Source organism: Rissa tridactyla, chromosome 1 (assembly GCF_028500815.1).
Source record: "Rissa tridactyla isolate bRisTri1 chromosome 1, bRisTri1.patW.cur.20221130, whole genome shotgun sequence".
Classification (NCBI taxonomy): Eukaryota; Metazoa; Chordata; class Aves; order Charadriiformes; family Laridae; genus Rissa; species Rissa tridactyla.
Genome location: NC_071466.1, coordinates 141,820,080 through 141,844,793, shown reverse-complemented (window position 1 = coordinate 141,844,793; position 24,714 = coordinate 141,820,080). Strand labels below are relative to the sequence as shown.

Genomic DNA, 24,714 nt, shown 5'->3' with positions numbered 1-24,714 from the left:
GTAGAAAAATCATGTACCAGTATATGATCCTGTGCTCCCGGACTAGCTCTGGCCTGGAAGCAGTCTAGGCAAAGTCACATGTGATAATCCCTGCCTTTCGGCAAGAGTGATAAACAGAGCACAGTAGCATGCCATTGCATTAGGGCTGCTGCTGCATCCAAGCAGGATGGTTGTGCTGGAGCACCTGCACAACACTCTCTTGAACTTTGAGCACTAGGAATAAGATGGAGAAACAACTGGTCCTACGTTCCCTGATATTTCTAGGCCTGCTGGTGAAATGACAGGAATGAGACCTGAACCTTCAGTTTTATTTCATACGGCTGTACCGCACACAGCCCAAGAACTACTGGTCTCGCCAGCTGTTAACTTGGGAACAAGGATGAGCACCAGGCAGCACAGAATATACTTCCCCAGCACCACGTCTCACCTGGGGTTTTGCCAACACCAGGCTGCTGGAGATCAAAGCTCCCTGGGTACAGGGCAGAAGGCATTCCCAGACTTTTATCTTAGAGTGGAAAAATGGAGTGCAATTACTTATACTCCAGCATCTGGGCAGACACATATAGACCAATACATGTTAATTTACAAGAGTGTCCTACCCTGTCTCCAATGAGCTGCTGCTTTTGAACCCTCTGTCACATTTTCTGTCAAGGGGAGGTAACAACCCTTACGTCCTCAGTGGAAAGAGCATGAAATGTGGGAGAGAAGTATTCTGCTTCTTTCTGCTCAGTTTATTCAACAATTATCTTGTTTTGTTTTACAAGCAACGGAGCCCTTTTGGATTATCATCATCGAGTATAAAATACATGAAAGCTTTGATAATGTCTTACTACACCTGCAAAAGTATCAGGGATCCCTGTGAGCCCTACGTTTGTGTTCCCACAGTTTACATTTCTAGATGCTACAGGGAAGTATTGTGTATGATTAGTCAAGTTGGCTTGGGAGGAATACTCCTTTGAAGAGTAACAAGGAACAAGCAGCAATTTCTCAACTACTAGTACAAGCAGTACAGCAGCGGTTTTTTTCAGCTCTTTAAGCTTAACTCCCAGTTAAGACCATGCTACTGAGGAAATGAAAGTTAGAACAGGTTTGACACACATCCCTGGATACAGCCAGAACAGGGAAGCCAGGAAGACAGAAGTATTTTCTGTCCATACCACAGTCTGCTTTGGCACCCAAGGAAGGACATGTTCAAATCATGTAGCTTACTATGGAATGGACCCTTAGAGTTTAAACAATCACAAAGAATGGTGAAAAGTCAATGATGAGATATCTTTGTTTGTTTTGGCAGTTCTGCAAGAATCTGACCACATTTTTAAAACCTTTTGAAAGGTGGCAAGGAGGAAATATGAAAGAGAAAAGTCACTTCAAGGTAACATAAAACAAAGAAAAATAAAATACTGAGATAATTGAGGCAAAGTACCAGGGGAATGTGGAGAGATTTAAATCATTGTTGGGTGACAGGCTAGCAGAGCCATTGCTGGTTTACTGGAAGCACAGTATTAATTGCAATGCCATAGAAATAGAAAAAGAATGATCAATAAGTTTCAGCAAGAACGACTTATGATATGCTTTTGGAGGGGTCACAGCTTCATGTCACACTGCTGCTTTTTCTTTAAAGACATTTTTTATCACTTTATCTGATATTTCTCCAGTTTGATCCTTCTAGAATTTGCAATTATCATGAGACTGAATTTCAGTTAAAAATCATGTGATAATCTATTGAATTATCACACCGATAATAAAAAGCCCCTGAAAAACATGGGTAATTTGCACTTCTTTTCCACATTGAATCCCACCAGTTTTAAGCTGTACATACGAGAAAGGCTATTTTACAGTTCTGCTGGGTCTTTTCTTCTAAAACTCCTATAATGCATAAAAGAATTTAAAGAGAAAGAGGCAAAAAGAATATTGGGCAATTCCCATGTAAATAGAAAGCCAATAGCTCATGTTTCCATGTTTCTTATTTGTCGACCAGGCCACAGAAAGCTTCTTCTAGTATCAGACTAGTTTAGACAGACAGAGAGACAGAGAGACAGAGAGACAGAGAGACAGAGAGACAGACAGATAGATAGATAGATAGATAGATAGATAGATAGATAGATAGATAGATAAAGAAGTGCATGCTCATACTCCATGTTTACACCGCAACACTACTTTTACAATTATAGAATGGTAAATGGTTTTTAGCCTGCCTTGGGAGAATACATTATGTTCATGAATCCATTGGTTCTGCTCTGCAACTCCAATATGCATCACCAAGGCTAATGATTCACCAGTTTAATGTGAATGCATTGTGATTGCAACATGGGGCAACAAGTTTCTCTCGCTGCTTTCTTGCCCTTAACATATATTTATGCACCAGTCCCAGGAGGTTCCCAAACACAAATAGTAACACATTGCTGCATAGCATTTTTTTCTCTCTCAACTATTCAAAAGAGAAAGAGAAGGTGAACACAATTATATGCATGTAATAACACTCTGAATAGCCACAAGCACTAACAGAAATCTAAAGCAGTTCTACAACAGAGAGAAAATGAATGGGTCATTGGATGGAACCTACTAATATAACCAGCCACAGGACAAATAGTATCCAGGACAGGAGAATTAACATGTATTCCCTGTGATGCAAAGTATTCAGGGGAACTCGGCTGGCCATGCAGGAACTTCAGGAGTGGGACCTGTGAGCGAGCAGACTGTCGATTGCAGGACTGACACAGCAGTCTACCAGGTAAGAGGGACGGTGGCAGAGCCTTAAAATGGGAGATGGAAGAGGTATTGCATATGCATATATATACATACATGTATATGCATACATATACACACATAGATGTGTATCTATGTGTTGCATTCATATACATATACACATATAGATATAACTATATATATAATGCTGTACAGAGTTATTCTATTGCAAACTCTTTCACTTCAGCAGGAACATCTCACTTGTAACATATACTCTGGATGTTGATCATATGGCTAAAGTAAATAGATTGGATCCACAGAAGTAGGAAAATGTGAGTGCAGGAACAGAAAAGGGTACTGGAGGAGGGACAGGAATCTGAACTCCATTTAAACAGGTCAATAACACGACCTTCAACCCACCCCCCCTCAGGGTAGGGGCGGGGAGAGGAATAACTGGGAATCAACAAACTCAGAGACCCTTGCTGCTCACAGAAGGGAACGGCCAGGTATGCAGAGATCTCATGATGCCCTTCACTGAACTAGTTCAACATCTAAAGTAAGAACTTGTAGCCACTGCTTTTCTCCTGATCTGACTGGAAGGCTTTAGAGATCCCTTCAAAAGAGGGAGAGAAGCAGGCCAAGAGTATAACAAAAGGAGACAGGCAGAAACAACCAGGAATTGCCTGTGACAAAGAGGGAAAGAGAGAAAGCAAAAATTTAAAGGGCAGAGCAGAAGGATATACCCAGAGGAGGACAGAAAGAGGTAGAGCTGGAAGAAGAGACTGGATTCAACGCACAACAAGGAATCTGCACCTTCTCCTGGTCAGTGGACTAGTGAGGATGAACTGAAACTAGAAAGGACAAGAAGACATTGAGCAGCTTGAGACACCAAGAGGCCACAGAACCACCCTACGGGGATGCATAGTCCAGTCATGATCTGCTTTGTTTTAGGATGTTTCTTATGGGTAAGTCACATCTCAGGTTCCTTGTTATGGGGTCTCTGCTCAGTCAGGGAGTTACCTTGGAAAGATGAAGGGGCATTAGCAATTGACAGTCACAATAATTGCCCTGATATTAGAAAGACCTGGACATATAAAAAGCAGACAAGCAGAAAAGAAGAATATTTGCTGCTATTCCGTGGATGGTAACACAGAGGACAGGGTACCCAAGGAAAAGGAATGAGAAGGCTAGGAGTGCTGAAGGGACCGAGCAGAATTCAAGTCAGTTTAGGTATAATATGAAGCAGGACATTTAAAGGGTGTTAATATTTGAGCATGGACAAGGATCTACATCTGTAACATAACACAGCTTGCGGTGGGGAAAGGGAAACCTGTGGTGAGGGTGAAGGTAAGTCAGGGTCTGTGCTGGGAACAGGATTTTAATGACCATGTGAAGTTAAGATGTGAAACAATCACAGTAACTTCAAATCTACAGCAGAATATATGGTGGAAAAAACAGAAGATAGATAACAGTAAGTATTTACTGTAGGAGATTCAGACAGGTAGTAGTCCAGGTGACCAGAGATAAAAGTTGCATATGACAAAGACTTAATTCACTCCAGCTGTGTCTTGTTTGATTTTCTCCTTCTAGTTCTCCCAAGTGAGAGGTGAGGAAGGCTGTCTCAACACTGAACTGTAAGAATTTGTTGATCGGGCACTCTTTTAAGAAGACAATGAAGGACAAAGGCAGTACTAGACATCAGTGTTATGACATGATGGCTGACATTTTCCAGAAAAGCTTCCTTTAATTGCAACTACTGAAAACTCAGATAAAATTTCCATTGCTTTGAATGTGAAGTGTATTTTTTACTATATATCCAACATACTGATCATGTGGTACTATTTCTGCTACCTGTTTGGATAACTGTAATGGTTAAGAGCTTTCTGGTGTAATTTTGATTGACTGAGATTATAAATTTGGAATTGACCTTTCCTTGAAAATTTATTTGAAATATAGTGCTTTGGTGAATATTCCTCTTTTTGATGTCATTTGTAAGAATAACAGAAATCAAGGCAAAGCAAATATGTAAAATTGCCTAGGAGGAGTCTTTTTTGACTTAAAAAATAGTGTTTAAAAATGCACAGACAGGTCTACTAACTAAAACTAAAGGAACATACAACACATCATCCAAAATGTTCCCATAGAGCCAGAAAGAAATCAAATAGAAAGTCAGAAAAAAAACAAAGCAAAAGATAAGAGGGTTTGGCAGACTAAATTGTGAAAAAAATATATAAAAGAAGGGAAGTTCAGAAATTATGACATAATGCAGATCCATAAGGTTTGCAAACAGAATTGGGCAGGCACAAATATCAGGGGAACAATAAAGAGAGAAAGCCAAAGAGAAGGCAAACTCACCTGACAGAGATATTGATGAGGTTGGACAAGTATCTCCTCCATGAAGCACAGCGAGTTACTCTTCACTGTGCCATTTAGAAGCTGGAGTGTAATTAGGGAGTGTGAGGGGAGCCGGAAGAGGATGCAGTAGGGATCTTCCCATTTATTTGGCATTCTGTGGCTAACTGTATGTTGTACGCTCTTCTCCTCAGCTGTTCAGGTACAGAGTGGGACCGTTTGTGGTACATCTGGTAAGATGGCATATGGTTACTTTAAATATCTGCATCACTGGACAATTCCAGCAGCAAAGAGGGGAATTAACTGTGACCTGCTCAAGTGTGATGCCGCCCCCCACTTTCCCTTGGGACACTAATGCTCTACAGTAGCAAGGCAACCCCTTAGCTATCGCATGTCTTTAACAAATGTTGATTTGCCAGCCTCCTTTTTTTATTCCATCTATTAATTTAGTCAGGTGAACAATATTAATAAAGCATTCATAGCACAATATGCCTTTTAAAAGGCACAATTTTTAAGTAATTTCAGTCTGAATCCTTAGTAGTTCTCAACGGGATGAGATTAAAAAGGATGGTAGTTGTTTGACATCTACAAGGCTGCATTAATAAGAGTATAGCCAGTAAATTGAGAGATATGATTTTTCCTCTCTGCTTGTCACTCATGAGGACACGTCTGGAATACATAGTCCAGTCTTTGTCCAGTCGTGGTCCCTCAGTACAAGAGAGATGTTGACAAACTGGAGCAAGTCCACTGGAGAGACAATAAAATGGTCAGGGGTCCAGAGGACGTGATGTATGAGGAGAGGCTGAAAGGACCATGTTTGTTCAGCCTGGAGGAGGCTAAGGGTGCAACCTAACTGCAGTTTTCCACTACCTAAATTGGATCTAGAGAGAAGATAGAGCCAGAGTTTTCTCAGAGGTGCCCAGCAAAAGGACCTGAGGCAACTGGCCAAGCTGCATCCAGGGGAATTCTGATTAGACAGAAGGGAAAAATGCTTCCCCCAAGGGTGGTGCAGCACTGGAATGGGTGCCTGGAGGGGACGTGGAATATCCATCCCTGGAGACTGTCCAAAATCTGCTGGACAAGGGTCTAAATGATCATATCTAGCTTTGAGGTTAGCTCTACTTCAAGCAGGGAGAGACCTTAAAAGGTCCCCTGCAAAATAAGTCTTTCTGTCTTAATTCTGTGTCCTCTCTATTTCCAGGCTGGTGGTGGCGATCGGTGGGCTGTTGCTCCTGTGTGGCCTGGTTTCCGTCTGTGTGAGATGCTGTTTTCATTGCCGTCAGACAGGGGAGGAATCGGGTCCTCAACCCTATGAGGTCACCGTCATTGCTTTTGATCATGACAGCACCCTTCAGAGCACCATTACCTGTGAGTTGGCTTTGACAGAGGCTGGGGACCTCAGCACGGCCCGACGTGAGGGGCTGCACTCTAAAAAGCCCAGATTGCGGCACCCCAAGGTGGCAGAGGGAAGTTCATGGCAGGATGTGGGGAAACCAGGATCTGTACACAGTACAAATTAAGGTCTCACCAGGCTTCGTGTAGCAAATGCAGCCAGATGGTGAATCAGCTTTGAGACATGTTTGGGTGGAATGAGGGCAGCTACAGGCCTCATTGGCATTTAAGGAAGGAGTAATTGTGGGATGTTGCTGATGGGGTTTAACACACCTCCCTTTGAGGGAAGGATGAAGGGGCAGGAAAACATTCAGGCTGTGGGGAGAGAAAAGCCTGTGCGCTACAGATATACTTGTCCTCCTCTAATCGCGTGGTGTTTTCAGGATGAGGCAAACTGCTTTTGTCTTCTCCCTTTCAGCTCTCCATTCTGTGTTCGGGCCTGCTGCCAGGAGGATATTAGCGGTGGCACACTCCCATAATGCTGCGCAGGGAACGCCACCCCTCTCAGCATCAGACACTCCTCCAGTCTACGAAGAAGCTCTGCACATGAGCAGATTCACAGTTGCCAAGACGGGGCAGAAAGTGCCAGACCTGGATCCAGTGCCGGAGGAAAAACTGCAGGCATCTGCTGAGGGCAAGGATGCCCAGCCAGCCCTCCCAGGACACTAGTGCCTGTTTTTACTGAATGGCAAATAATACAGAATAGTTATCTGCAGAGACTAATTCTTCTTAACAGGGTTAGGAATATCAGATTAACCTCCTCAGTCTAATGAGAAAGGGAAAAAAAAGACTAAAATAGTTTTAGATCCAGCATATTTTGATGGCTCCTTTTCACTCCTCCTTCAGAAAATCAACAGTTGGCTGTCCCCATGTCCATTTATGACACTCACACACACATCACTAGTATCACCCTTTGCACAAAGAAACAGGCAGCAGAATCAAGGTGCTGAGTCACTTTGCAGGCTAGTGACCTGCAGGGAGACTGCAGATGCTGTCTCATTCTGCTTGCCTCCAGCCTAAGTTTCCTGGGTACGGCAGAGAAGTCTTCACAACGAGAAAAAGAATGACATGTGAGAAGGTCTTAATACCTAATAATAACAACAAACCAAAGTTCTGGAAAGTGCCAACCATTCATAGTAATTTAAAAAAAAATAATTAAAAAAGGAGGTGTGTAGGAACACAATCTTCGTGTAAACAAAAGATAGCATACATTTGGTAGTGTGTGCAGTATAGTGTCCTAAGTGCCCTACAGGATATACAGAATGAATACAGACTGGTTATGAATATGATATATAGGAATTCTGAAACAGGAGTCACTAGCTTTTATATTTGAATTAAAAAAATACATGTGCAATAACATATCAAACAAGGAGAGGAGCAGGAACACTACCCCTGAAGTAAAGTTCAATCGTATTTTAGTTGCATTCATATTCTATCAATTATTAATTATTCCTAATGTTGCTGTCTTAAATAAGACCATTTAAAATATTTAAGCCATTTCTTAAATAGAAATAATTTGTGAGTCTTACCTGATTGATACAAATATGTTGAATCATTCAGAAATATTAATCAAAGCGTTTGGATGAACACAGCTATGGACCAACTGTAAAATGTTTTCTTGGACTAGGTACTCATGAGAAGGTAACTGTTGAAGAACATCCGTAATGTCTCTACCCCAGGTTCAGCAACTGAAAACATTAAAGCAGAGGGACATCCAATATCAGATCATAAGCACCCATGAATGAATTGCATGCATATGTTAATGTTGATATGAATGCACAGGTCACAGATATCACATCTTTTGAAGTGCCTGGATGGCCCTTCCTAATGGAGTACCCAAATTCTGACTGTCCTCAGTATGCTGATCTTCACAACACTCCTGTGAAAATACAGAAAATATGGTTATTTTGTGGCAAAGGAGAACAAGGACCAGGTCCCTAAATATACTGAGAAACACAAATGCTGTTGAGATTACAGCCATAGAAAATTTTATGGAAGGTTGCTAAGACAGCTTCAGGGATAGCATAAAGCATAACTGAACAACCAAAATACCTTTGATGGTGTCAAAGGTATTTTGACAGACCTTGTCCAGCCACAGGAATTTTCTATCAAAGGGAATTTAGTGACGGTCTTGATTTCCTAGGTCACAAACTTCTTCCTGAATTGCCTAGTCATTACCTAACTGTACCATTAATGAGTGATAAACTGGAATGGAATAAATAAATAAGTGACATATAAGGTTATGTCTCTTCTGCTATACAGCCTGCTTGAAATAATAATAACAACTGTTTGTGGAGCATCTACTAGAGACCTATTTCATCAGCCCGTCTCTGAAGTCCAATTCAAGCCTGACTTCACCAAGCTGCAGAACATTTCCTGGAAGGCTCTTGTTTACTCCACAGTAAAAGCCCGAAGCAAGCAGAGACATTTGGATCTGCTGAACATGCGTCAAGCGCTATCAAGCCCAGAAACTTCCTGGAAGCCTTCCCAATCGTTTCCAGGGGGAACATACCATTCCTCCGCTGCCTCCGCCCCTTTCCTTCTGCCTAGTCGGCCCCGAGCTGCGCAGGCATTTAACACGAGGTGGCAGCCCTGCTCCACAGGGCAGCAATCCTGCGCAATTTTTAATAATTTGCAATAATAATTTCACCGTAAATTCTTTATAAGATGCGCAATGAAAAGGGAAGTTTAAAAATTCTTGATTTTCTCCTCCTCTGCATCAGTTCACCTCCACTGTCTCCTTTCTCGGTTTCAAGGGGAAAAGTTACAGGTCACTCGTACCCAAAGCTGGGTATTACCTGCTGGTTTCAGCGTATTTCCCTTGACCAGAGCCAGTATTGTCTAACTCTCCTGCCCATTCCCCTGTGCTCACATCTTTCTTTGCTTGTCTCGCTCTTAGTCGTTAGGTGCTAGAGCAGGTACCCTCAAGGTTTTTTTACTGGCAAGACATCCAAAATATTTCAAGGGACAATAATGGTAGATAAAGTCACTTGCTCAGGGATTGTTTCCTACTAAACTGACTTCAGATAAGCGATTTCAGAGGAAATATTTATAACTCTTGCAAGGGATCAGCCACTCAGAGCCCATAAGACATAATAAACACCAGATTAAATTAAAACGAACAAACAAAAAACAGCAGCAGATCTACAGACGCTCTATCTAACCGTACAAGGTTGTGGAGGAAAGCAAAGACCAGGTGTCAGTGACCGGAAACACTTCACTCTCACCCTCAAATCTGTTAGGATTCAAAGACGTTCTCTCCTCACAAAAATCCAAAAATAAGGACAGTCTCAATAAAGACCACATGTACTTTGTGACAAAGCAGGACCACACCCCGTAAAAATATAGCAAGTTTACTTATTTACAGAGGTAAACTGCTACTTGGTACTGCAATTTGCTGTTATTCAGCTGTTTTTTTTACTCCATGAGTGGTGGTTCTGTCTCACTGTTGAGTCTGGACCTTGAATATACTTTGTGTGTTGTATTATATCAACCAATAAGCACTTTGAAATCTTTCATGCTTTCAGATTGAAAATTAAGTAAAAATATTAAATATTGTTAGGCATAAAGAACTAATAATTCCATGCAACATTTTAAAAAAATATTCGAAGAGCAACTGCTTTCCCTGCACTTAAGAGCGATAGGGACATGAACTGCTCACAAATACATAATGACATACTTTGGAAAACAAATAAAAGGTTTCTGTTAATCATTAAATAATTTTAGGGTTTGTTCAGTTGCTGTGTACAGCCACTGGTGTCAAGTTGGCTGCGCTGGAGTACACATTTTCTGCAGAGCACTCCAATATCCTGCATAGCATGGGAAAGAATACAATCAAAAGCAATCCTCTTCAGTTATGAATAATTAAGTACCTGCATTCAAAGATCCCCATGCACGTTACAGACTTTAAGTATGTTGTCAAGCTGCCTGTGTATCAGACAAGCCTTAGCGTTCCATTTGTAGATGGGCAAAATGATGCACAAAGTACTGAAGGTAACTATATCATAACCAAGTCACTGACCCATGGCTCGGCTTCGGCTCGCTTGTTCACTCAACCCTTGACCAAACACTGGGAAAAGGCTGGGACCCGAGCAAGCATGGGGCAAGTGATACGGAAGGAGAAAAAGCAGCTGGTCTCCACTGACTACCTTTAGCCTCCACGTGGAGTAATTTGAGCTGGAACCATGAGAGGAACACCAACACCAGGTGCTGCAAAGGAGTTGTCCACACCATCCTTAGGTACCCCTAGAACATGTGGTACTTGAGAAAGACTGGTCTTCAGAAACACCCCACTGGCTTCACTGTTGTGTTGCTCCTTTGTTTTCAGAGGACTGTAAGTAACAACGACACCTGTCCCTAACAGGCCACTCCAAACTATTAGTTGGAACAAAGGGATCTCAGACTCACGTTATTCAGCTCAGGGGTTTTATCCTTTACTACTGCTTTTCACTATGGAGCAAGGTATGTTCATTCCTTAATCTCCTCATAACATCATTTGTATGCATTTAAGCAACTTGAGCTGAGGCTGGGCCATACAATCAGTTTGGGAGGAATGCGCAGCTTTTTTGTAAAAAATAAGAAGCTGTAGAAAATAGAGCAGTGAGATGGCAGTTCAGCATAGACAATACAAAGCTATTTCCTAGAGGAAAGGAAAACATCTACACAATTAGCCATTGTTTGCTGGGAGTGACTAGCCCTGTACCCTCACCCAGGGTCAATGTGCCCAACTGGCTCTGAGGCTGCTATAGATCCAGTGTCAAGTGTAACTGGTGACCAGTCACAAGTGGTGCAGGAGAGACACCAGGCAAGGACCGTGCCATGGATGGACATCAAACAGAGCAGAATCACAAGTGACTTCAGGTACGCCCTCTGTGGTTTAAACAGCATTTAGACTACAAAGTAGTTTTCTGACAAGAGAGGCTTTGACATGCTGAATCCACACTAAAGATTAAAAAAAAAATAAAAAATTCAGCCTATGGAGGCACAAATGGAATAAATACTCAAGAAGAGGTACTAATCAAAGAAATCCAAGGGAGTCCAGAGTTATAGGCAGCTGAACAGTAGCTCCAGGGGGTTGCCAAAAGACATCCGCCTAGATGACATCTCCAAGAAACACGGGGCAAATAATGGATATTTTTGTCCTTAATTCACAGAATTTTAGCCAGTTAGCCACCTAAGCTAGCTTCACTTCACAGTAGTGCGCTGCAGAGCTCCCAGCAGTGACTCTGGAGCTCTGCGTGGTACAGCACAGGCTGCGAACCCTGCCCCCAGATTCTGTGCAAATATTTTTATCTCCTGCTTCTGTGGCTACAGTATTGGCAACACTTGGGGAATCCCTTTTAGAGTGAACCTCTGCCTGCGTGAGCTGCAGACACAGCAATACATTACCTGCTCAGAGCTGTTCTGACACTCTAGGTTAAGAAAGAGTATATTGTTTTGACACTGTGGAGGACCACTTTGGGCTGGCAGTCCAAGGTGGGAAACATAACAAACCCCATTTCCAGTTCCTCCCTCGAGCACACGGACCCAGAATGTGGGGTTTGTCACGTGCCGATGGGTTGACATTTTAATAAGAACCTTAAGTCAGATGATTAGCTGTTTGTCACTGCTTCTACATGTATCATCTTCCTGCCCGCTGTTGTGCCAGTGACGTTATTGTTATTATTGAGCTGGAGGAGAGGGCTGGGAATTCAGTGCCTGATGGGGAGGAAGCGACAATGTGGGAGGAGCGAGGCTTGTGGCTGCACGTCCAGGGCTGCATCATCAGGGCAGGAAGAGTTCAGTAAGGAGATTTGTGATCCTCACGTGGGATTTGTTGGGGGAGGAGAAGTCACCTAGCAATGCACTCGCAGGCCATGTCTTTGCATCAGGCCAGGGAAGAACCCTGGTGATTTGTTGACAGAAATTCAAACTAGATGCTAGCTCAGCTGCCTTGTGTATAGTCCTGGAGATGCAAACAGTGATTTACAGGACAATGGGAGTTTGAAATCAGTCTGTTAAGATTGCCAGAATGTGTTGGCAGCCTGGGTGAAACAGGCTAGAAAATTTCCTGTCTTTTGTCCTTGAGGAAGAAGCATCTATATCACTACAGACCTCCAGTACACTTTAGCAACTGCTATGCTGCTGGTAGTTAGGAAGCAAGGAGGCCAAACACAGGTATTACAGAAAGGCATAATGCTTTGAAACCAGAATTTTCCCCAGGTCTAAACCCTGGGATTCCTTCAGTCTAGGCTATTTACTATGGCACTGCACAAAAATAATGCCTTCCTTCTGACTCACCCTTCTGAGATCCTCTGACACTACCTGCAACCATGGGGAAATGTTCACATGTCCTAGGACAGACAGAAACAAGCTGATGACGCTTCCTGTACAAACATTAATGCACATGCACTGGTGGAGGCTGGGACACATCTGTCCACACCATTCCCACTGTGGGCTGCTCTCTCCTTAAGAGATTCAGGCGTGCACCTGTTGGAGCTGTGCAGGAGGCCACACTACACCATACTGAGCAGCAGAAGCTTAGACAGTAAAGTGCCTGCCAGAGTTCTTGCGGGCACACTTTGGCCATCCAAAAGCAGATGTCATGCTTTAGGTGAGAAAAATCCCACTCCAACATACCTATTTATTGCCATTGACCACAAAGGCAGTTTAAAGTGACAGGCTCAGCTGTACATGCCTACATTATAAGTGTGGGTGAGATTTATATCCCATGCCCATTTATAGCCCCGTGCCAGGCATGATTATCTGGGAGCTGCCGTCATCTGAGCATATCTGCAACTACATAAATGTATTTCTTCCACATCTCTCCTGCTTATGTTCAAGATGAGAGATCACACTGGACTAGGGCTTGGAGAGGGAGCATTACCAAAATGAGTTCAAAAAGCAGTGTGCTATTGAGTGCAAAGGTGGGTGGTGGACAGTACATGAAAGAACTCTCTACAAGGCAGAGAGCGTAAGCTAACACCCTGGATCTGCAGTGAGAATTTGTAATAGGCCCTTCCTACCCTCAATGTCGGCCTGATTCCCACCCTGCAGGCAACTCAAGCGTGGATATCAATATATGTGCTATGAGTTTTTTGGGGCAGCCTAAAGGATTTAGGGGAGTAAATGATTAGGGGGCTAGAACATTTCTCTTATGAAGAAAGGCTGAGGGACTTGGGTCATTTCAGTCTGGAGAAGAGAAGACTGAGGGGGAATCTTATCAGTGCTTATAAACACTTAAAGGGTGGGTGTCAGGAGGATGGGGCCAGTCTTTTTTCAGTGGTGCCCAGGGACAGGACAAGAGGTAACGGGCACAAACTTGAGCATAGGAAGTTCCACCTAAACATGAGGAGGAACTTCTTTACTTTGAGGGTGGCAGAGCACTGGCACAGGCTGCCCAGAGAGGTGGTGGAGTCTCCAACTCTGGAGACATTCAAAACCTGCCTGGACGTGTTCCTGTGCAACCTGCTCTAGGTGACCCTGCTCTGGCAGGGGGGTTGGACTAGATGAACTCCAGAGGTCCCTTCCATCCCCTACCATTCTGTGATTCTGTGATTTATGTGAGTACTTGTAGAAAAAGGCCAGGGCTTTATTTTCCCCGATCCTATTTTTATCATTACAGATCATCCTGCTTGCTGTTCAATTTCTTCAGGATTCAAGCTGAGTCTTCTATAGCCTGGATTTTTTTCCATTCTAAACACACTGTAGAAGCACAGTGACAGCAAAACAGCAACAATTTTTCTTTTCCTACCCCTGTTCATTCAGCATCAACACACTGGCACAGAGTTGGATCAGATATAAGAACCTGGGTCCTCTCAGCTCTGCCGCTGGTGTGGCCTTGGAGAGTCACGTTAATCACCCGAGGCACTCTGCTGTCCCACTCAGCCCCTACTAGTATAACTAAAACCACTACACAAATAAAAGATCATCCTTGGAAAAGTCCTGCTCCTCTGGATGAGCCATGCAAAGAAATAATTATTTGATACACCCCCATTCATTGTTCCCAGGGTAGCAGCAATTATTTTTTGTGCTGATTTGAGCATGCGGATACATTCATTAATATCTTCCCTTTTGCTGGTCACTCAATAATTGTGAGCCCAACTACGAGAAAAACCAAAGATTTTCCAAATATGTATCAGCTGTGTAACTGGGCTAAAATTGGCCAGCTATTTTGGCTTGTTTGCTGACAGTTCCCTTTTAACTGTCTGCTGTTTGTAGCGTGCATCTGGTCTGTCACATTACGTGACACACTTTCTGCCCCTTGTTGTTTAACCGAGGTGTTATAACCAGGGGAATAATCCAGATCTGACAGCGACGGGGACGGTCACAAAAAGAAGCATTTTTTCGGCCTTACACCTCGTCAGCCACTTTAAGAATAGGTCAGGCTCATTACCCCCATTTTAGACAAGCAGAGGCCGCCAACATTCACACGGGGGACCCCAAGCCGCGGACCCCGGCGCAGCCCGGCCCCGCTCCCACGCGCGGAGCGCCGCCCCACGCCACTGCGCCGGCCGGGAGAGAGGGAGGAGCAAGGCGGCTATCCCCGCAGTCCCGGGTGGATTATGTGTGTGCTCATGCTGTATTTATAACCCCTGAGTGACGCGAGGGTGCGGCGTTGCTCAATCGTTATGTTTATTTTGCAAGCCTTTAAAAAATTTTTTTTAAAAATATTATTTTGAATTTATTATTTATTGCCGCCCAATAGATCAATCTACAAACAAAAAACACGCGGTCCTGCGCGGCAGAGGCGGGGGGGGGCGACAAGCGAGGGCGGATGGCCGCCCTCGCTTGTCGCCCCCCCCCCCCCCGCTCCACCGCGCCTCCCCCCGTCACGCGTGGGGGGCACATCCCTCCTTGCCCCCCTCCGCGGTACGTGAAGGGTCTGCGCCTTCCCTCCCCCTCCCACGGGCGGTGTGGAGCCCAGCTCCGCCCCGGCGGCACCGTGACGGCGGGGGGGTGGGGTGGGGTGTGTGTGGCGGGGGGGGTGGGGGTGCCTCCCCGTGACGTCACGGAGCCCGATTTGCCGTCAGCGGGTTGGTGCGCTCCCGAGGCAGGGCTCGGGGTTCCGCTCCGCTGCGCTGCCGCTTGCGGGGGCGTCCGGGGAGTCTCGCAAAGTAGCCGGCGGTAGGGGAGGGAAGGTGACAGCCCCGGCAGCATGAAGTTCCAGTACAAGGAAGACCACCCGTTCGAGTACAGGAAAAAAGAAGGGGAGAAAATCAGGAAGAAATATCCCGACAGAGTCCCTGTGAGTGTGGGGGTGCGAGGGCAGCGGCGATGGCTGCTGGCCGGGTGGCCTGGCAGCCCTCCGCGCTCCGCCGCCTTTGTCGGCTGCCGGCTGCTTCTTTCGGGTTTTTGGTTTTTTTTTTTTGGTTTGGTTTGGTTTGGTTTTTTGTTGTTTGTTTGTTTTGTTTTTTTTTTTTAAGGCGAAAGAAAGGAGATTTATAAAGATGGTTGTGATCTCGATGGTCTGATTCGAATTCCAGGCTGCTTTTCTCTTTCGCGCAAAGCTGTGGCTGTTTATTTCGTGTGCGAAGGTCCGTATCCGGGGGTGGGTGCGGGGTGCAATGCACCCATTTTTTTCTGGGATCCGCAGTAACTCGACAGCGAGAAATCCTGCTAAGCTTTTTTTTCTGGCAGCCTGCGTGCGTGGGGTTGGGGGGTGGGGAAGGAGCTTACCATCAGCTCTGTAAAAATGGAGGAGAACAATGAGTGAGTTAGCCGGGTGCTCTTTATAGAAAACAACAGCAGTATCCGTGTCACCTGATACTTTCCCTTTATTTTTATTTTACTTGGTTTTGGCCTGTCTTTTCGGTATAGTGTTGCTGTGTTGTTTTCTTTTGCATGAGGGAAAAATGATACTTCTCAATGTTTCTGCCCTCCTGTTTAATCATCCTGTGGAAAAAACGTCACTTAGGAAACAAGGTCATCTAGCTAAACTTTGCTTCCTCATCCTTAGGTCCCTTTGGAGTGCCCGTGGAAAGCTTCTAGCTTTATAATTACTACTAATAATTGGGAAAAAGAAATGACAAATCGAGTTAATTGTGATTTTTTTTTTTTTAGTTCCTTTTTAATGAACGGTTTGCAAATGTTCTTTCCATCCCCACTGGAGAGATCTGTCCTAGATTTGCTGCCCAGGGGTACTGCATGCAAGGTAACTTAGACTCCCCCATAAACCTGAGGTCAAGGGAGAGCAGTTAGACTACGTGTTTTCCCTGCAGGCTAACACCATTTTTCATCTTGGGAGTGGCCCTCACTTGGACTTTAAAAGTTTTTGGAATTCAGTATGTGGGTGCGTTTGTCCCAGCTGTTTTTGGGACCCCTGGCATAGCACAGCAAGTTGAGCAGGCAGCCAGTCAGTGATGAAGTGTATGCAGTTCTGCGTTTTAAGATGAGGACCGCAGAGGGCTCTGTAGGTCAGGAGCGAGACAAGCTGTAAACTGAGGATTAGCACCGCAGATCGTACAGCAGGTCATGATAGATGTGTGTGGAAGAGACGTTTTGGGGAGCCCAGGACCAGACCTGGTCTGGCAAGAGGAAAAGAGGTCAAGGTAGAGGGACATCAGCATATCTTTATGGAGAAAGCCAGGACCAAAATAACAAGGTGTGCTGTAATTAAGGATAAATGAGAATGGCACATGGCAAGACGCAGACGCGAATTGCTGGGGGTAGCCTGTTGTCAGAGATGCACACGGAGCAAATGAATGCAGCAGACAACTGTTCTTTACATCACTTGTGTCTCTGCCCTTCCTGATAGCAGGATCCTTGAAGATGACGTCCATTTGGCTGCCTACACTGCAGTGCCCTGATACATCTTGGCACTTTGCTGAGATTATACTGTTGGCACAGTCCCACATTACCACAGTCACCACCCAGCAACAACAGATAATCTGTAACTGCCCTTTGGATTTTCTTTGTAGGTTTGTTTGTTTGTATGTGTGAAGGGTTTAGTGCTTTAGAAGAGATACCTGTGTTATCAGGCAAACTGACTGCAGTTGATAGTCAGATTAGCAGAGCACCTCCATTCCTTCCCTGCCTCTTTGCAATCAGATCTCTCTTAAACTCACTGGTGATCTGGATTAAATCCTTCCTAGGGGTTTAGAAGCCCCAGCACTCTCACCTCTTCCTCATAGGCATGACTTCTTTTTCTTTATTATCTAATGACCCAAGCTACAAGCCAACCTTTTGAGTCAGGGTGACCACATCAGTGCTGCTAGCTAGCAGTTCTGCTTATCAGTAGTTTTTTTAATTGGAGGCAAGAACTAAAGGTTTCTTTTCTCTGCAATTTATTGTGTTAGATGTCTTGTTGGATGTGTGGGTAAGAAAATGTGCAAAGTGCTGTTGCTGTTCAGCCTTCATCTCTTCAGTGAGACTGGGGAACTGTCCTTCCTTTACAGCACATACCAACTGCATCTTGTACAGAAACGCATGTCCTACCACTAACTGTCTTAAAGAGCTTGAATGGCCTGTACTAACTGAGGTGCTTGAAGTTCTCGAAGTAGCAGAAATGACCAGGTTTCTATTTAGAAAACAAACAGCTTCTTGTTTAGATGGTCAGAATGGCATCTGCAAAACAGCAAGCCAAAGGAATTGAATCGTGTAATATATCTCTTACCAGTTCAAAAATACGTGTCCCCCCCAAAAAAACAACCCACAAAACTGCCTGCAGATTTTTCTGCACAAACCCAGTAGTTCCATGGACACATAACTCCAACCTTTGGAAAGGTTTCCAAGGCTTTTCCTGGAAGGAGCTCAGATCACTTTGGAATACCTTTTGCTTCTGAGGTAAAGATTTTGCCTAGCTCTAGTAACAAAAATTTTCCTGTAGCAGAAGATCTCTTTGTCTGTTTGAACTTAAAGCTGCTGAGCTTCATATTTTTCTATGTCATAATGACATCAGAATATAATGAGGATTAGTATTTTGTGTCAAAGGTCTCTGTGGGTCCAATTGCCCAGATGGTAGCCTGTTTTTTTTAATTATTAGATATTTATATGAATAAGGAAATGTCAATAACAATATGAAGTAGGGAAAATAACCTTAAGAGTTATGAATTTCAGAGTTGAAGATAACTACTGAAGAACTGGGGATTAAAAATACTTTCCCCATTGAGCTGCAGTTTCTCTTTAATTCTTTGCTTCATTATAGAGCACTTGCTATTGGTGAATATAGAAATTAGGATGTGGGACTACTGGGACTAGGGCTGATTTTGTGCCAGGCATTTTGGAACTGTAACCTGGAAACAGTTCAACTTGTGATACTTGTGTTCATGCATTAGCCTCCTGGCAGCTCCTTCATACAGAATTAACCTGCATTGGGACCATCAAGGTGACCTGATTTATTTTTTTTATTGGCTATTATGGTTTATTTTTATGTCTGTTCCAGTCTCCGTTTTTCACTCACTGTGCTTACTGCTGTAGTCTTGGGCTCCCAGCACAGCTATTGCCAGTGATTTCAAGTCTTCTTCTCACCTATCTGGTTTTTAATGTTGTGTATTTGCTAGAGATTAAACAGATTTGTAAAGGCCTTTAGCACCGTCTGTCTCGAAGGGTAATACCCTGATGCTTTTTGGTCCATTTTGTTTTGTGATACTCATGGGTTGTTTCTTGCTTTCCCTCACTCTCTCTCTCCAGGTAATTGTGGAAAAAGCACCAAAAGCCAGAGTACCTGACCTAGACAAAAGGAAGTATCTTGTGCCTTCTGATCTCACAGGTAACAAAGTCTGCTTCCTTTCCTCCTGATTTTCAATCGAGAAGGTCTCAGAAGTGCTTTTTACTCTGTGATCAGCACAAACAAAATATTCAGGCGGGCTCAACGTCTTATCATTACTGCAGTTTACCTGGCTGTCCTTGCTATATTTATGTACCTTACAGCCTGGATTACAACATGCAGAATTCTCTGAGATCTTCTGCGACATCTCACTGACTTAGCTAACATGCATGTGTCACTGCTGACTTCTAGACATTATGAAAATGACTGAATTGTGTATCATAGACAGTAGCATAATCATCAGTCAATGATGACCTAGCTGCAGAGTTGCCAGAGGCTGTATCCTTGTTGCAGGAAGAGACAAGTTCTTGAAATACTCCCATTGTTTTCCACCCGTGTGGTTGGAGTCATGGCTACAAAGTTCCTTTTCTGAATGGTCACGGCCATTTTGTGTGTGATTACATTTGTTTTCATTTGAGAACATGAATGAGTTAAAGAAAAAGCATTTCTTTTTCTTGCAGTATATAATGGATTGTGGAATACTGTCTTGTGCAACATAGCTCAAGCAAATAGTAAGGAATTTATTTTCAGGAATTTGTTTTCAGGAATGTTATGACTATTTACACAGAGGCTAAACTCTTTAAGGTGTCTTTAATCTGTAGGATTTAAAGGTTAAGCTAGTTAGAGGTCTTCCCACCAATCCCAGTACTAGAGCATTTCGTACCATAGTAGGTAGAGTGTGGATTTAGAGGGTATATGGCCTGAGGCATGTACCTGAGAAACTGCCATCTCCAAGTGGATTGGCTGCTAATGTGGTAACAGTCATGAAGTTACTGCTTTCTTTCCCACATTGTTCGTTCTTCCCCACTTTTCACACACAGCATATGACTTCCACCACCAAAAGAAAACAACCATGGTTAGGGTAAAAAAAGAAAAAAGAAAGTTTCTTTCTTTCTACATCTAAGGTTCTTTCTACATCTAAGGCGTTCTCCTCTGTTCCTCTTCAGTTGGCCAATTCTACTTCTTAATCCGAAAGCGGATCCACCTGAGGCCAGAGGATGCCCTGTTCTTCTTTGTCAATAATACCATCCCTCCCACCAGTGCTACCATGGGCCAGCTGTATGAGGTAAGCCTGGCCCATCTTTTTCCTTTTGTTGGAGTGTCCAGAAGAATGCATATCCTCACTGAAGGACAACTGAGCGCTACTCAACTGGCAGTGGGTGCAGCTTGGTTCCAGATGCCTGAACACAGACCCCCTTGACCTGGACTGTATCTTATCGTCTGTTTAGGGAAGCTCCACCCTGCAGTTGTGAAGAGGAGCCTGGGGAGCCTCATCATTTTAACTGATTGTGTGCTAGTTGAAAGGCTTGTCATACCAGGTGGTGAATAGTTGCCGCAGCAGTGATATGTTGCTCCTACTATTTAAACGAAGTATTGAAATAAACCACTTTATTATTTGTATTTCAGAGGAAAGATTGTGGCGGGGACGGGGGCGGGGGGGAGGGCTGGGGAACATACACACTGGCTTTCCTGTTTATACAAAAGGGATTTCCTTTTAGCCAGTAAAAGAACATAGTATCACTGGGCAACTAACAGTGTATAAATACATTGTCAAGGAAGACTTATTCTTTGTTCAGAATTACTTTTTCATAGCTTGTGCTGTATATATGAGGACCTTGTAGGATACTGTGAACATTGCTAGCCCACATTTCTACTGAGCAGTGTTAATTAATCGACCTTAAAGGCATATTCTGTGCCCATCAGAGGAATGTTCCTCAATTATGTAGCCATTATATCACGGGTGGTTTGCAGCCTGGATTGATTTCTCCTTGATTTCTCCTTCTGCTGCGTAAGTGTGTTTTAATAGGAGAGCTCCAGGATGGTGCTATGAGCCTTTTTGACGATAACTGGACAAATATGTATCTTGACTGATGAAGATAATATGAGATTAACACACACAGGGAGTTTTCTAAATCTGGGCATTTAGGAGGAAGGTATGTCTAACTGTCCAAAGCTGAGATGAGGCCTCTGTTCCTGGCGCTCCACAGACTTTTTGGGTCAGTGTAATCACTTAACGTTTCAGCTTTACTGCCCATACGTAAAACAGGACTAGAAATACAGCCACTTGTCAAAGTGTTCTGAAAAACAAAAAATATAACCACATTTGTCAAATACTGAGGTATCTAGAGGTGATTTTTGACTTGTTAAAGCCTTCCAAGTCCCTCGATCTTAAGGCCATACCAGCACTGAGATTCTGCTGCCCAGCCTGCAACAGTCAGAGCTGTTTCTGTTGCACATTTGCGGCACACTCTGGCTGTGGCTCTTTAAGTAAATTCACAGCGTCCAGAAATGTGACATGCCTGAATTTAGAGGTAGAGCTGTGGCCAGAGAGAGGGAGTTACTATACACTCTCTTTGGTATGAGGAAGTGAAGCCTTCAATGCAAAGAGGGAAAAACAGCGAAAGAGATGTTATGCCTTCTGGTTGTTACAGTGATCTCTTGGTTGGGCTTTTCACATGTAGTGAGTTCCAGGGCATTGGTTTGTTACTTTCTCTCTTTCTCCCCTCACAGGATAACCACGAGGAGGACTATTTTCTCTATGTGGCCTACAGCGATGAGAGCGTCTATGGCAAGTGAGCACCAGCCCCCCAGGCATGCAGGCGAGATGGACTGATGGAATGGATTTGGGGGGGTGGGGGGGATGCTGGAGAGGAGGAAGGAAGATGCCTGAGAAGAGGGGAAGAGAACTGGAAGTGAACCACATGCACAATGCCATCACCTTCCATGCATTAATTATAACCGTTATTTTTTAAATTGAAGGGAGGGAGGGTAAGGGGGACCGTGTATGAAAAGGTGAACTGAAAGGCTAACGAGGGGTTCTGTGCTGAGGGATGGGGAGACTTCACTGTAGTTCTTTTCTTGACACAGCTGGAAGTAGTTAGCCAGTACTGGAGGCTGCTGGACAAGCCAGTGTTGTGGAGCTCCAGGAGAGTGACTGGGCAGGATAGCCATTTTTGTGTGATCCTTTCATTGGATGAAGAAGGCATGCCATGTATTGTACACTGACCTTGTCACGCTTTGCCCATGGCACGGCTGCACTCCTGTGAGCATTCAGTGAGCTGTGAAATACTTCACTCTGCCCGCACAAGGCTATCCTGCACTGACAGTCCTCACTCCAGCTGCTACCTGTGAAGCGTTCCAAGAGTATTGCGTTTCCCGTCACTTCCGTCAGTATTAGAAGGGCTAACTCTGAGGGCTGGGAACTCCTCAGCTGTGAGATGTGAAGGTTGGGGAAGAGAAGAAAGAATTATTTTTTTTCCTTTGTTGCTTTAATTGCAAGTGCTGGACAGAAAAATTTGAGATGACCCTTTTGTTCTTTTCAGTGAAGCCAACTGATAAATTCATAAGCTTAGGGCTAGAAAGGACCTCAAGAGAATGACTATCCCACCCCAGCTCTGAGACAGGACTGAGTATAGCAAACGTGTCCACCATGGCTGCTCATCTGACTTGTTCTTAGTGAACTTCACTGCGGTGGATCCTGGAGACCGCTGAGATAGTCTTTTCCAGTTCCTAGCTAGCCTATAAGTAAGAGAGCTTTTCTTGCTACCTAACTTCAGTCTCCCTTACTGTGTATTTAAGCAGCTAAATACTAATGGTCTTGTTATTGGTGAACACAGAAAATTATCTATTGGTGTTGTCCTTGCACCAGTCATCTGCAGATTTGAAGATGACAGAAGCCCTGTGGGTTTAGCCTTCCCTCCCACGTCTCATCCCTGTACAGCTCTTGCACCACATGCACAAGCGGAAGAAATCAGTTGCTCCCACGTGTGTTTTGCTGGCTTTTTGTGATTGGACAACAGTGCCACTCTTCGCCGCAAGAGAGGTGCTTTTAGAGTTGAAGGGGAAGGGGAATAGATTCTCTGCAGATTTTTTTTTAAATTATTTTATTTTAAGCCAGTGTTGTTCTTAGAAAGGTGCCAGATAGATGCTGTCCTGTGCAAGCCTTATGCTGTCACGCCAAAGCAGTTTCTTCCCAGTGGCACAAACAGCAGATTTTCCCATGACTGCCATAACTCTGATGAAGGGATGGGGTTTGGGGAGTGAGCTGACTTTCAGGAAAATTCTGGGGTTTTATCTAAAAATCAGAGAGCTGGACCTGAATTACTGTAAACATTCCTACATTTAAGGGAGGGACCAAGAGGGAGGAAAAGACAAGAAGGATAAAGAAGACAGGCAGATTCCAAAATAAGTTGAAGGTGTTTGCTCTATTTACATCAAGTTAGATCCCAGTTCTCAGCGTTCCTCAGGAACGATAAATCAAGATGAGTGCTCCTCTGTTTGTGGGAGACAGGAAATCAGGTTTCAGCCTTCTCTGACTATTGTTCCGCAGAGGTACACGAATCAGAAGAGTAGACTGGGAGTGTGAAGTGGGAGTCATTGGCAGAACTGTGTGAAGGTCAAGGAAGGAGTGTAGAGGGGCAGGAAGGCACTGCCCGTGTAGTATGGGAAGTAGCAGATGAACGGGAGAGAGGTGAAGGTATGCAAGAGATGTAGACAGAGGAGTCATAACGGACAGACAGAAAACAGGGGAACAAAGAATGAAATGAGTGGGTTAGGATTCCCGTTTTTCATCCTGTACTTCAGGTTTGCTGTTCCATCATGAGCTCTTCTGGAATAAATGTGTTTGGATGAGTTGTACCTACTGCCAACTTAGATACTGCCTGTTCTGCCTGCAGTGGTCAGTCCTCTCTTTTTGGCCCACTCTCCTCCAGTTGCCAGACTCTTCTCACATCCTTTGGGTGCAAATCCGCATCAGTCTCTTGTTTTAGGAAGCCGTGAATGTTCTGAAGCAGAGAACAGACCTAGGAGGGTTTCTAAGGTAAAAGACGAGATGCGGGCAGATGGTGTGCATCTCTCTGCCGCTGACCCACTTGCTCACGCACGTGCTGCCAAGCACGTGGTTGTGTGTTGTCTCAAATGAGCCCATGCTTAGGCACACTCAGGGGAGAAAAAGTTGGCATCTGGGGTGCTTGGTTGTGTGTTCAGACCTCCCCTCCCCTCCTGCTGCTGGGTTTATAAGTGACGTGTGTGGGACTAATCTCAGCCGTTTGTTACATGTAGAGTTTACAGTTTAATTTAGTTATTTTCTGGTTCTTTTAACTGGATTGTGGCATTTACTTCTGTTTTTGCGCTAGTCTGGTGTTGTACGAGGTAATGATGGTAATTCTTTTTTTGTGTTGGTTAGCTGCAGGTTCTTGTAAAATAAAGTTCATACTACTTGAGCTAAATCAACCGATCAATAAAGACGCATTTGAAAATCACAGGCTTGGTCCAAAATGGGTGACTAGCATTTCTTCCCTACGTGGGCTTGTAAATAAAGGAACAGCTTTGTCAGAACTTCTCTTTGCAACTTTTTCCCAGAACCCCAGATTTCCTCTGTCCTGCCTGCCGGGACAAGTCACTTCTCTCCTTTTTTTTGGTTATATTGTCACATGCACACTTGGCTGTGTCTTGCTGTACCAGCAACATGACCTTCAGTTAGACTTGGGTGACATGAGAAGGTCTTAAGAAGCATTTTGGATGCACTGAAGCATTATCTG

The 24,714-nt window shown here is 44.1% G+C and overlaps 2 protein-coding genes across 4 annotated transcripts; both read left to right on the top strand.

Moving 5' to 3' along the window:
* The first annotated feature begins 2,482 nt into the window (after positions 1 to 2,482).
* On the top strand, positions 2,483 to 8,791 carry TMEM52B (transmembrane protein 52B). Of its 3 annotated transcripts, none has more exons than XM_054189106.1 (6): positions 2,483 to 2,731; positions 2,933 to 3,650; positions 4,276 to 4,291; positions 5,232 to 5,270; positions 6,239 to 6,405; positions 6,848 to 8,791. In XM_054189106.1, the coding sequence occupies exons 2-6, from the start codon at positions 3,638 to 3,640 to the stop codon at positions 7,096 to 7,098; spliced, it is 486 nt and encodes a 161-aa protein (XP_054045081.1). In that variant the 5' UTR covers positions 2,483 to 2,731; positions 2,933 to 3,637; the 3' UTR covers positions 7,099 to 8,791. The 3 variants fall into 3 exon arrangements, with proteins under 3 accessions (XP_054045081.1, XP_054045080.1, XP_054045079.1); XM_054189105.1 differs by having other exon boundaries at positions 2,484 to 2,731; positions 2,936 to 3,650; positions 4,276 to 4,319; positions 6,848 to 8,790; XM_054189104.1 differs by having other exon boundaries at positions 2,484 to 2,731; positions 4,276 to 4,319; positions 6,848 to 8,790.
* A 6,630-nt stretch (positions 8,792 to 15,421) lies between these two features.
* On the top strand, positions 15,422 to 24,435 carry GABARAPL1 (GABA type A receptor associated protein like 1). Its single transcript, XM_054187689.1, has 4 exons — positions 15,422 to 15,655; positions 19,039 to 19,117; positions 20,122 to 20,240; positions 21,686 to 24,435. Exons 1-4 carry the CDS (start codon positions 15,566 to 15,568, stop codon positions 21,749 to 21,751), a joined length of 354 nt encoding a protein of 117 aa, XP_054043664.1. The 5' UTR covers positions 15,422 to 15,565; the 3' UTR covers positions 21,752 to 24,435.
* The last annotated feature ends 279 nt before the right edge of the window (positions 24,436 to 24,714 follow it).